Genomic DNA, 13079 nt, shown 5'->3' on the forward strand with positions numbered 1-13079 from the left:
ATCAAATCATTACTGATATTTTTGCAAACAGATTCTAGGCTGGAAGGGTGGTAGATGAGGAAAATTAATTACTAATACAGGGGTCCGAATCATGGGATGAGCTTAGTGCAAGCAGGCAGTAAGGGTTTCTAAATGGCCAAATGTCAAGTTGCATGTATGAAAACTAGGATCTTTAAACCACAGTTGAAGTAAAGGGTGCCCCATCGTATGAAACAGTGACTAAAAGTGTTGAGCATTAACTGGTGAGCAAGAGTTGTCACTGCAATCATGGATAAAAGCATTGTTGTGATCCCCAGATGGATAAATAAATATCAAGTAGAGAGGTTATATTTTCTTGATGTTTGGCACATGTGCTGCACATAGTGCAAAGGTGAAAGGATGTTGATGAATTGAAATGCATTGAGTTGGGAAGCCACTACTGTGAGTAAAGATGTGGGAAACATGGTGAGAAGTGCAAGGAGCACAAAGTGCTTGGCTTAGCAAACAGTGTCAGGGAAAAACTGATCATAACAGGTGAGGCCCCTACGTGGGGACAAAGTACTGGTAACACATTTGATAAGAAAAAACTCTCTAGTCCAGCAGTCGAAGCATGTTATGATTCAGTTGACCAAGCTTATTAGACATAATGAATTGTATCTACTTCATTTCTTAATGGCACTGTGATTTATTGCATACTCCGTTGTTTTGCATTTGCTAGATGCCTGTTGTTTTGCCTGATTGGTGAAGAAATTGTTCTGCTTCCTGGAAGAAGGAAGCCCAAGGAATTGCTTAAGCAAAATAACAAAAAATGTTACAGCAAGAAATGGTGCTGAAAAAAAGGGGAAAATGAACTTGTACTCTTGTGTTACAGATTCAGTGGTTCTTTCCTTTGACTCCGTTGGACATACAATAGGCTCAGGTACAACATTGCCTTCTTCTCTATCTCCCACCTCATGACAAGGCTTCTACTTAACTGGACATGGTAGCCATGTTGGGAGGCAGGACACTGAGTCAGACTTCTGTGGGAATCAACCATCTAGCCAAAGGGTAAATAGGTCCTTTCCTAAGTGCAGTGGGAGTATTAAGAGCCTTAGTGCGACACGAGGATTAACCTGCGGGACTGTTCCCTTACCCAGAGAGGAAATGACCTGGACACGTGTTGATGATGCAGTTTGTGCTTCTCTTCTCATGTGAAAGGCATTAAGATGATGTCACCCACGAGCTGAAGAAAAACTGTTTCATGCTACTAGGATAGTTTCCCAGCTAAACAAACAGTTGAGTTATTTGGGGAGAGACATTAGGAATGCTTCCAGGAAGGAGAAGGCGAAAGAGTCGTAACTAAACCAACAGGGCTGGAAACCTTTTTTTTTGGATGGAGATTGACCAGCATTATCGAACCCCAGGGCAAATCCTTCCCAATCTAATTTCCTTTGGAACCTAAGCATGACCTACAATTAAGCTGAACCAGAAATCAAAAATTCTTTTGTGTTGGGGGTACTTCACTAGATCGGTAACTCTCCATTTGGCTGTGTGTAATGTGCAAGCTGCAGCCAAGGCACGCCATAGTGAGCATAATACTTGATGAAATTCGGTTTACAATGTGTATATAATGGTATATGAAGTGCAAGGGAAAGGCTAAGAATTGTTCTTCTAACTTTAAACCCCTCAACACTTAAAAGATGGGGATATTTATCATCTTTCACAAAAGACAAAGTCTTCACTTGGATTTTTTTTTATTTTATCTTGCTTGCCAGCCTTTCCTCTTAGGTTGATAGGGGGAACATGCTGCCTTCCAACATAGCACCTGTCTTCTGCCTGCACAGTTTGAAAGAGAGTCTGCTTCCTGACACTAACATCAAAGCTTGGACACATTTCTGATTTACTAACCCCTGAGCTAGTGGTAATAACTTACTTTGTTTAAAACACCTCAAACTTCTTTTACTCTCCCTGTATCTCCTCTAAAACTTATATCTGGAAAGAGATACACACTCAGTGCATGATCTGATGTGGGAGTATCTCTAGGGTGCCAAGTGTTGTTGTTTGTATGGGGGGAAGAAACCCTCTCTTAATTCTCTGTTACTAATTAATATGTCATAACTGAACTGTGTTGTTGCCGGCCTCCTGTATTGGGTGGTGGTCTCTTTAATCGGCCAACGCAGGGGGGAAGTTGCATAGATTTGAGATACCCTTCCCTGAATTATAATCACAGATTTTGTATCTATGGAGTTAACCATAAATGTTACTACCAATAGGGAAGTAACAGTTCAACTGCTCTGTGTCTTTTGGAGTTCTGTTAATATGGAGGATGGCAGACAGGCACATGTGAGCCATCAGACTGCCTGGATCTGTTTTAAAAGCACTGGTCTTTGTTCTGCTTGCGTTTTACAACTCAAGTTTGGGTTGGTTAGGAATTGAGACAGTAAGACTTGATCTTTTGTAAACCCTTTCACTGCAACGAGACTGAATTTCTTCATTGAAGAAATGGGAAGATAACGCTTTTATTTGAGAAGGGAGGCTCAGAAATGTCTGAGAAAGCTGTATGTTTATTGCTCTTATGTTTAGTACTTTGCACTTACTGTGCTGCAAACTTCACCTTGCTCTGAACTGGTGTGTGTAATAAGATGTCAAGATGTGTGATGTTTGTCCAACTGAGGGATAGCTTTCCTTGTTGAACAGGAAGGAGAGAGAGAAAAACTGTGGCTATTGTGCTTCCGCTGTCCATCCCATCTCACCTTGCTGCAGACCCAGGAAAAGACAGAGCCCAGAAAGAACCCACAGAAACCATGGCAGCTCCAGGCCCAGCCATTCCCAGTAGGTGATGTTTCAGCTAAAGTTATATGCTTTGAAACATAAAATTACATATACCTTTTTCTTTGTTAGTCAAAACCAGCTGAGAATAATAGTCTCCCTGTTAAGATTTCATGCTGCTTAAAACTGGTATTTGCATATGAAACAGCTTATAAGTGCTCTTTGGTACCTGTTAATCATGCCATGTGAAAGACAATGTCTTGTTGCAGCTTTTGTATCTTACTTGAATTGACTGTTTGTCCTTGTCTTGGCTTTCCCCTTAACTTTGTCCCACATGCAAGTCTTAGTTTTCAGAATGCTGGAAATCTGTCCTTATGCAACTCATATTAATGACACTGTCTAGGTTTTTCTGGATAAACTTTCTGAACTGAGTGTTCAGAAGTTCATCTGGGTATGGAGCTTTAATGTAATACTTCAGAGGAGATTATTGGGTAGAGGACATGCAAGCCAACTGTGCTTTGAGTGAGGCTGAACTGTGAGATTCATGCTATGGTCTAGCCTTCACAAGTCCAGATGTTTTTGTAATTCTCTTCATGGCTGTCCATTCCCTTGAAAGATAAAGCTTGAGCAGCTGAGATAAGTGTTTGATGTGATGTCTAGGCCAGTGTTTCAGTTGAAACCATTTCAGAAAGAGGGGTGTCATGCTCTGAACTTGGGGAAACAATCAGGACACAGAGTGTTTGAGGAGACCTAGATTTCATTCACTTGCCATAGACAGCTAGTGTTCCTTTCATTTTTTGCTTTCCTCTCTAGTTGCTTTGTTTTACTTTGTTGCTACCAAGTCAAACATTGGACCTTGAAAGTCAGATTTATACCCCTGCTATTTTTGTTCAAGACTTTTTCCTACCTCCTGTGTCTGACAGCAAACTAAATTTTTCTTCTCTAAGGCTTGGGTAGGAATGCATTGAATGTTCAACTTTCCCAGATGCTACCATGCTTGCTGAAAGTACTGAATACCTTTGGGCTGTAGGCTTATGCTCTTGTTAGACATGTTTGATTGCAGTACTGACCACTGATTCACAGCAGATGTTCACACTGCAGATTTAAAAGGTGATAGTTCCAACATTACAAGCAACCAAGTGTTGTCTAGGTCTTGCTCAAATTGTTTGCATGTATTAACTCTTTTGGATTTCTAAACTTTGGTTTAGAGCAGCATATCTGCTGCAGTTCATGTGCTTGTGAAAGCCCACATGTAAGACCATGGTTCCACATGATGAGTTCACACTGATAGAGGAATAATCATCTGAGAATTTAAATCTGTGCTTATTTAGAAGTTTGCTGTTAGTGATTCATTAAGTCAAAGTCCATAACCATTTGGGGAGAAGCTGTGAGAACTATGAAGGAAACTTTCTGTTTCATTCAGCTGCTGGATGCTCAGATAACCATTTTGTGAAGGATGAGAATAACCCTGTCTGTCCTGCTGAATACAACTCCAGAGTAAATTTGGTGACTGCTTGCCTGTGTTTTGGATGGAGAGTGGTATGGATGGAGGCCAGGCATAGAAATGCAATTGAATGAGGTATCAAATGGGTAGAATAACGATAGATTCCTAGCATAGGAGAAAAATATTGTGACTTGCAGAAGATTCCTTGATGTTTATTTGATTTCTTAATGATACTCTGATAGTACAGATGCAAACTCTCATATTTCCTGGATTTCCATGTCAGTGGTAATTAACTGTAAATATTCTTGGTTTGAGAAAAGCAACTTCAGTTTATGTTTGGAGCCGATGTTGTTCTAGTGTATTGGGTTTTTTCACCCAAATTGCATTTCTGTCTTAGCACTGTGGAAATGATGGGAAAGGAGAGATGAACTTACTGTGCTGTATATTTCTGCATTCCTGGAAGGCAGGGAAAAAAAAAAAGGGGAAATATATTTTTTTCTCGGCTGGTTTTAGTGGAGCTTTATTTGACAAAAATGCTTTTCCATTTTCATTTTGGCTAATGAAGTTCTACTTCATTCTTTATTTTTCTGAGTGTAGACTGTGGGAGCTGCTTGAATCTTTGCCAATGACTGTCATGAAGCGGTTTCATAGTCCTTATGTGACTTTGCCAGCGTGTTCAGTATCATCATCTGTCTTCTTATTAATGCTCTATTCCTCCAGTTGGAAATACAGCTGTGAATGAGTTGAGGTGCAAATGTCAAGAAGTGGCTTAATGAGTACCTCAAATTAAAAGTATTTCAATGTGACTTTTTTCTATCATGTGACATCCCTCTGCATCAAATCAGCACATCTTTTAAGTCACTAAAAGCCAATATAGATTACTGTTTTGTTAATATTGTTCTTGACTTTTATTAGGAAATATGATACAATTTATAGCATAAAGAGTATGTTGGGAGACTCAGTAGGGCAGCATTAACTCCATTTGCCAAGTGGATTCATGGCAGTAAATGAAACAACTGTTTAGCAAAGGCTGTAGTCTGCCTTGAAAGAGATTACTTCCTGGGAAAAGCAAAAGGGTATATGCAGATCATAGGAGGAAAATTTTTCATCTTTCTATCGGAGTCTTTCCTGAATTCAGCTGAAAGCAGTCAGTTGCTCTTCTACCATTGGAGGTTGCTATAGTTTTATTAGGATGTGTAGATGTAGATTGGTGAGGTAATCTTCTGGTGCTGGGCTGCAAGGGCTGAGCACTTAGCTTTACAGGTCCACTTCTGCTTCTTCTGTGTACAGAGCAGGGAAAGGCACCGGGGACTGTGCTTTGCCTTACCAGTTTTGTTGGTGTTTTCCTTGGTGTGACTTTGCAGCCTGGAGAAAAAGGTGGGTAAATGTGTATGCAAAAGCATAAGTGGGGGTGAGGAGGAAATTGAAACACAGACCTGTGTGCAGTCCATGAAGGACTGTGCTGAGAAGCTCGGGTGGCCTCAGCTCTACCACTTCTGAACTTGACTTTGCAGTCTTCTTTATTCCCTGGTTGTTTAAATAGAAGATAATGCTTTCATTAGTAAATTCCATCACTGAAGAGGTTAAAGTGAAAATCCTAAGGAAAGGATGCAACATGAAGTCTTTGTTTATCCAGTACTTTGATTGTTGCTCAGTAATCCTGACTGGTATTTTTTTAACCCTGGAATAAAAGCTTTCTTTTGTCCTTTTCAGTTGATCCATTTAACATGACTTTTTTTCATTAATTCTTTCTTGTCTCTTGAGTTCTAGCAGAATTACTTTACATCGGCTGAACTTTTATAACTGTCCATATGTGTTTTCTTAGTCCAAGGTGAACGTGATGTGTTTGGCCTTTTTCATTGCAGAGTAAGTCATTTTACCTGTGGCCTTTCCCACAGATGTAGAACTTGCATGTGAATAGTGACCAAGGCTTGGCTCAATTGGAGCCTCAGTTCTGCAGAGACAAAACTGCACTGGACAGGATGAAATGTATCAGGGTGGTCTGAGCATTCCTGTTAGGACTTCTGTCTCTTGAGAATCATACTGATTTCTTTGACAAACACAAACATTTTGAATAAAATAGCGAAATTGGATCTTCTACCTTCCCTCCTGTACTTGGAATTACCAGTTAAACACATAACTAGAACTGCATATAGCCTGTCTTTAAAAAAAAGTTGAATTTTCTATTTTTGCAGGCAAAGTTATTTGTATTGTATTTCTAAGTAGCTGGCTGCTAAAAAGGTTAGTACTCAAGTATCAGTGAAATTTGTTACAGGTAGTTTGAAAGGATAAAACCACTATGCCAAGTTAATTCCTGGATTGTTGATTTCAGATTAGAAGCATAAGGGGGAAATTTTGCCCATTTTACTTCTATATAGCTATATTGGCTGCAGATGCAAAAGACAACTTGAATACTTGCTAGATACTGTGCACTGGGCTTTATGGCTTCCTGGGTGGTCTGCATGGAGTTTACAGACATGAGACAATGCATCTCTCACTTGCAGCCTGGTAGCTGGATTTCTGTTGGATTCTTCGGAGAAATCTCCATGCTAATGCCAACGTTGAATTTGGCACAGGATTTGCATAATTTATAGAAATTGCTATGCTTGGCTCTATTTCTGTTCATGTAATCCCAATTACATGCTTTATTATGAAATTGTTGTCAGTTCTTAGATTCTTATTCAGTTCTGATCTTCCTGGAAGTGTAGAACTGTATTTTGGTTTTGACCTAAGATGACCTCTTGTTCTTATGGGGCACAATGAAACTTCATTTCCCATGTTTGTTCATTTCTGTGCACTGCTGTACCACATTGTCATATGAGATCTGTAACTCCTTAGCACAGGTGAGTGTGATCTTTATATTGCCATGTGCCCTTTTAATAATGGCCCTTTTATCTTTCATGGGCCTTTCAGTCTTTTGTGGGCTGATAACATAAAGCCTTGTTCAGATTATTCCATTATGTTCTTCCAGTGGATGCAAACTAAATTCTTTATTACCTTTACTCATTTTTTGCTTTAAAAATAGATCCTGTGCCACACAGCCATAGATGCGTCTTGTCTGGAAATTGGTGGGTCGGACATGGCCTGGGCTGGATCAGACCTACCAACATGCTTAAATGTGAAGGGAGTTCTCCAGGACTGTACCTGTTGGTGGCTCTGCATTGTCTTTCAGTGCAGAGACACCCTAATGATTGGGGTGTTGGGGGAGTGTCATCATGATGTTGTTTGTGGAAGCCAGCATCAAACCACAGTTAACATGACCAGCTGGTCCAAGCTGGTTTTTGGTGGAGAAACTGGAGTCTTTTTACCTTGTTCTCTCTAACTATTTTGTTCTGTTTTCTCTAATGTTCCAGCACTTGTTTATCTCACAGCATGAAAAAGAGGAGAAATATTTCTGTATATCAAGTGGTTAACTTGGTAAGGCTTCAAACTAAGATGATGGGAGGAGAAAGCAAACTGTAAGGGCACAGAGAGGTGTTGTGAGTGCCAAGGCAGGCTATTGACACCTCTATTTTCAATGTAGGAAAGGGTAGGAATGGGTTTGCCCCTTTCTTGAGCTGTGTGATCATCTCGGTCCCTCTCCTGTAATCCTCACACCCTGACCAAACTGTGTTTTAGATTCATTCAGTTGTACTTTGATTTAGTGGGTCTGTTTTTCATCTTGTTTTAATATAAATATGTAACTCTGGACAAGGATTACTTTTTACTGCAGCTTGGCTCTGTGTGTTTGGCTTTCTTCAGGTATTTGGGGCTTTATCTGTCTTTTGTGAATCCAGGCTGCTTCCAGCCAGCATGTGAGCTGACTTTTGGCCCCTGTATTCATCATGATACAGCTAAATGACACTGGAAGACTGTAACAAGACTCTGATTTTAACTAAAAAGGAAGGTAACTTTGAATCTGTAATTTTAGAGACTCCTAGTGTCTTTCCTGGGGGACCAGCATGTGATAGAGACTCATTTCCAAGCTAAAAGTAATGCTGACTTCCAAAAGTGCCAGTGACTGTGAGATGGCCCATGGTGAGAGCAGCATTTCTCTGCCTGGCAGTACCTGCCAGCGAGAGGAAGGGGTGTAGATGCTTCTGGTCTGACATTACAGCCTGAAACCGTAGTTACACCCTACTGAAAATCAAGAACTCACCTGTGCTTCTGGTTTGAAACCAAAAATGGTTTTTTGTTTTGTAATACTTTTTTTTTTTTTTTTAAAGTTCCTGTTGCAAGGTAGTTGACATATAATTTTACAAAATTACTTTATGTCTCTGTCAGTAATGATCAGTGAACATCAAAACTTTAAACCTAGGGGAGGTGAAACACTTGTGACAAAGAGAAGGTAAATCTTGTGAAATGTTGCAATAAGGTCTGTCCTTAGAGTTTAGCTCATGTCTGTGTTCTGATGCTTTGGCTGTAAAGTGCTGAGTTAGTAGAAAGTCCAGGATGTTGTTGTAGTTATGAGGTGATACATCTCTTATTGCATTTCCTCTTTTTGTATCTCCTGTTGGGAAGAAGGGAATGTTGGTTTGAATGAAATAAGACTGATGACAGATGGGTCATCATGTAGATGTCTTAACAAAAAGAATGATTTTAAAAAACAGTAATCTTCGTTGCTGTTTGCTCAGTATAGATGTTGGTTTTGGGAATCAGAAGGGTTAATAAAAATTGAAGGCATGTTTCTTTTTCCAGAATGGATACTTTCCTATGCACAATCCTACAGGCAGAGGAGGTGAGGTTGTACAGGACATAATTCATTGTAGGAGGAATAAACTGGGAACAAATTGTGAGGAAAGCAGCACATGGGGGAAACAGAACTGTCAGTATGTGGAAAGTGGAGGAGAGATGCACAGGTGGAATGGGGATGGTGGGTGGCACTCGGGTGCTGGCAGGGAACAGACAGTATGTGCCAATACTTGTGTGCACGTGTTCTGCAGCTTCTGTTACCTAAGTGATGTCAAATAGAATACTTCCCTTAGCCCAGGACTTAAATCTTAATGGGATTGAAACCAATGGCACAGTTTACGTTGACCTATCTGGTGCAATCATTGTGTCTGAGGTACGTGTTTAGGCTTTCCTGTTCTGCCGGTAAATGAGAGTGTGAAAAGCTTGTGATCTTCTGAGGTAAACTACTGCACCAGAAATTCTAGGAGTGTCTCATGAGTAAAGTAATCTTGTATTTCCAATGAGCTCTTTCTAAAAGCTTATGAGAATTTTTTTCTTCTTTTTCATTTTTGTTTTTAGTTTTTCTTTTAATCTCTGATTGGGTTATCTTCTACTTCTCTGTTGTATTATTTTATTTTTTTATTGTATAGCAGTGAGACCCAGGGATCCTCAGTGTGAGGAGGCCCCTGAGCTTAACCCAGCTCAAGATGGACACTACACCTTTTTCTTGTATATCTCATATGAATTCTAGCTTTCTTTTTTTGTATCAAGTGTTCGATTTACAAGATCACAACATATTCAGAGAGGCTGAATAAAAAGCTTACTTTATACAGGAGTTACAGATGTTCTGAGTGATAGCTTTGTTTCTGTAGCTCTCTCTTGTTTGTCACATAAACTGACTTTGCAGTTTCCTATTGAACAACAGCACCTGAACTTGAAGCATTTTTGCCACTGTGAGTCAATTTCTCTTGAAGAAGAGCTGCTTGATTATGAAGTTGTGGGTTGGAATAGACAAGGAATGAAGAAAAATTTCAGAGCTCTACACATCAGAACTTAGGAGGAATGTTTGTCATACAGTTTAGTGGCAAAATTATTTGTACAGCAAGCAGGAAAGCTTTGTTTATCGCTGCATAAGTGGTTTCAGTAATGCTTCCTTTTTATGGCTCTGAATAGCTTCATTAATTCTAGTGATTTCTAAATTAATGATTACCCATGTGTTCTCTTGCTCTGGTATTTCCTGGAGATTGAGAAATGTTAATTTAGAAATACCTTGAAATAACAATAATCTGTATTTACAGCTGCTATAAGGAGTTGCTGCTGTTTGGTTTTGGTGCCTTTTGCAGAGGAGACACTTGCAGTTTTTATGATACTGTCTCCTTTGCTTTTGTTTTCCAGAATATGACAAACTGGGCTTTCTCCTGAACCTGGACTCAAAATTGTAAGTAGAACAGTAGGATTCTTCTTAATTTTTGTAGTTACAGCTTTCTGTTGTAAGCAACTTTTATGTCACCTGGGCAGCTGGCACACTGGACTCTACACTTCTACCTGGGACAGCCAAGTCCTGCAGCAGCCTGGCAATTACAACTCCTTTCCTTGCACTAGGCTTTGCAGGCCAGCTTGGATTGTGGTTCCCTGTCATTAATTCCTTAATAACTGATCAAGAGACTATAAATACCCACTTGAAGCCATGACTGTCAGTCTGCTCTAGATATCCTTCTCTTAATCTTTCAAATGAAAAATGAATTAAAGGTGTGAAAGCAGAAGGAATGTGAATCTACAATTTGCTGGAATGCTTAGGAGTTTATATTTCCTTTCTACTTGTTTCTTTAAAAATTGATAGTACTATTTTTATTGATAAAATAGAGTGGAAAGAAGCTCAGCACAAGGGGACCACTTGCTGTGTCAGAAGGATGATGTAGAGCTGAAGGATGAAGATGCTCCTCGTGCTTTTTGCCTTAAGTCAGTCGAATTGAGCCCGGATTGCTGAACACTAGGGGTCAGTAGCGACCCTGTTTCTGGGGTCAGCAACCTGACGGAATTTTGGTTGGGAGAAAAAACACTATCAAAAGCCTTCTACTTAAAAGGGCACAATCTCGTGGCTTTGAGAATACCTCCCCTGCACAATATGTAATGTCAATATAAACCCCATTCTTAATGTTTTGAAAATTTCATTGTACCTATCGGGTGAAACAATTCACTTTAGTGATGATGAGCAACCTGTGAGCTTCCATAATGGAATAAAATCCTCCCAGGTGTGCTGGGAACTGCTGCTTGCAGGAGATGAGAAAGTCTCTAGGTACGAGCTTCTTTTGCAGAAGCAGCTGGGTACATAAACTCAGTTATAGTAACATATGGCAAAAAGTAGCAGAGTGTGTATGAGAAAGAAGGAATGTTGATTATTTATTTGTTTACTTTCCTCCAAAGGCTCTGTATCTTTTTCTGTGGTCAGGAAGGATAGCGTTGACTGCATGAATAACTCAAGGCTTCTTTCTGGTCTCATTCAATGTAGTGTTCTATGCAGTTTTTGTTGCATGCTGTCTGGAACCCATGCTGGTGGCAGAGTTACCCATTTTCTTTGTTGAATTTTTTGTGTTGGGACATTGTAGTGAATTAGAGACAATAGTGTGTGTACCCATACAACACTGTGGGATGAGATTCACATGATACATTACCTTCAATTTATGCATGCAGAAGTCAAAGCAAAGAGATTTAATCCAGAATTGTGAAGTGGGTAAGTAACGGTTGAGTGAATGTCTGGGTGTTGGAGAGGGAAAAAATTTTTTAATGTTTTTAACCAGACTGATTGTTTTTTTCCAGGCTATTTTTGTGTATTTTGTAATGTCCAATTTATTGAACACGCCTGGTGACTGTCCACACACAGTTGGCATCCCAGTTCGTGCTGTGTCCAAACCACTGCTTCAGTCTTGCTCTTCCTTCTCCTTCTGCATGCAGTGTCCTTTTCATTTTGCTTTTAGCAAATCCCATTGAGTCTTCCTTCCTCTCAAGCCTCTGTTCCATTCTTTTTTCTCTTCTTTGCTGACTTACCTATTTGATTACAGCTCTCCAAAGCATGGTCTGTTTTTTCTTATTCTTCAGTATGACGCGAAGTGAGGGTTTTACTTGCTGGAGGGCTTCCAGAACACGGATTTATTTTCTTAAAACCTCCCCATGATAAAAACTCTTCATTAGTTTGATTAAAGAAAGATTTTGTTAACTACTTAAAAAAATATATTTATATAGTTCTCTAAATATGCATGTTTATTTTCCAAAGTCCTAAAGTTAGCTTCTAGAAAGACTTGTAACAAAATCAGCATGCTTAAAATAAGTACTGTAAGTCAACTTAAGGAAAAAAGAAAGTAAGTACAGTATGTAGGTGAAATAATTTTTTTTTAACTGCAGCTTTTTTAGGTTTTATTTGGTTGTTTTTTAGTTTCCATTGTTGTTTATTTGTTTCTTCTGTAGAATTAAAGCTGATCCTGCTTTGAGAATAGAACTGATGACCTGCAGAGTTCACTTCGGGTCCAAATTATTCTGGCTTGGGGTTTTTGGTTTTTTTTTGTTGTTTTTTTTTTTTGTTTTGTTTTGTTTGTTTGGTTTTTTTTGGTGTGTGTTTTTGTTGGTTTTGTTTTGTTTTTTGGGGTTTTTTTTGTTGTTTGTTTGGTGTTGGTTGGTTTGTTTTTGTTTGGTTTGTTTTTTTTTTTTGATAGCAAGGAAGACAGAAAATGGCTGAAAATACCATAAAATATATGAAATAAATTTTGAAAGAAAAATGGCTGATAGTCTAGAGGACTTTGCTACCATTCTACAAGTTCACCTTTTGTGGTCAGGGTACCAAATTTCTAAGTACAGACTGAATTCAATGGAACTTAGTGGTTAATAATACTGTCTGTGACTCAGTCAAGATGGTGCCATCATAGAAGCACTTTCTGGTTTAAAAAAAATTGCTTGGAGTTGAAAGCACTAATATGTTCTGCACTGATGACTTTATTGGCAGGAATAATTGAATTATGTCTGTTGTTGTGATATAATCGTTCTGGTGGAATCTTGCCATAGATCATAACTTTATAGGGTTCACTTAATTGACAGCATGTGAGAATCTTGTGTGACTTGAAGCACTTAGGGCAACAATTAGTTTTCTTCAGATTTTTTTTCTTAATCTTTCGTTTGCTCAAAACCTGTTGCTGGCTGTGTCAGTTGATGTCATTGAAACTAATGGCCCGGAAGACTCAACATTTTCAACAAAAGTAGATCTGCATTA

The 13079-nt window shown here is 39.1% G+C and overlaps 1 protein-coding gene across 8 annotated transcripts in view; it reads left to right on the forward strand.

Moving 5' to 3' along the window:
* ST3GAL3 (ST3 beta-galactoside alpha-2,3-sialyltransferase 3) overlaps window positions 1–13079 on the forward strand; it is a 188999-nt gene that overhangs the window by 49791 nt on the left and 126129 nt on the right. For 5 of the 8 annotated variants that reach the window (XM_082287318.1, XM_082287319.1, XM_082287317.1 and 2 more), the window contains 3 exons: window positions 851–898; window positions 2656–2790; window positions 10217–10259. The exons of 1 other annotated variant lie outside the window; for it this stretch is intronic. In XM_082287318.1, coding sequence (XP_082143444.1) covers window positions 851–898; window positions 2656–2790; window positions 10217–10259 — 226 coding nt within the window. The remainder of the gene's footprint in view (window positions 1–850; window positions 899–2655; window positions 2791–10216; window positions 10260–13079) is intronic. 2 more of the 8 variants (XM_082287321.1, XM_082287323.1) reach the window with 2 other exon arrangements.

The sequence above is a fragment of the Coloeus monedula genome (genome assembly GCF_965178545.1).
Source record: "Coloeus monedula genome assembly, chromosome: 9".
Classification (NCBI taxonomy): Eukaryota; Metazoa; Chordata; class Aves; order Passeriformes; family Corvidae; genus Coloeus; species Coloeus monedula.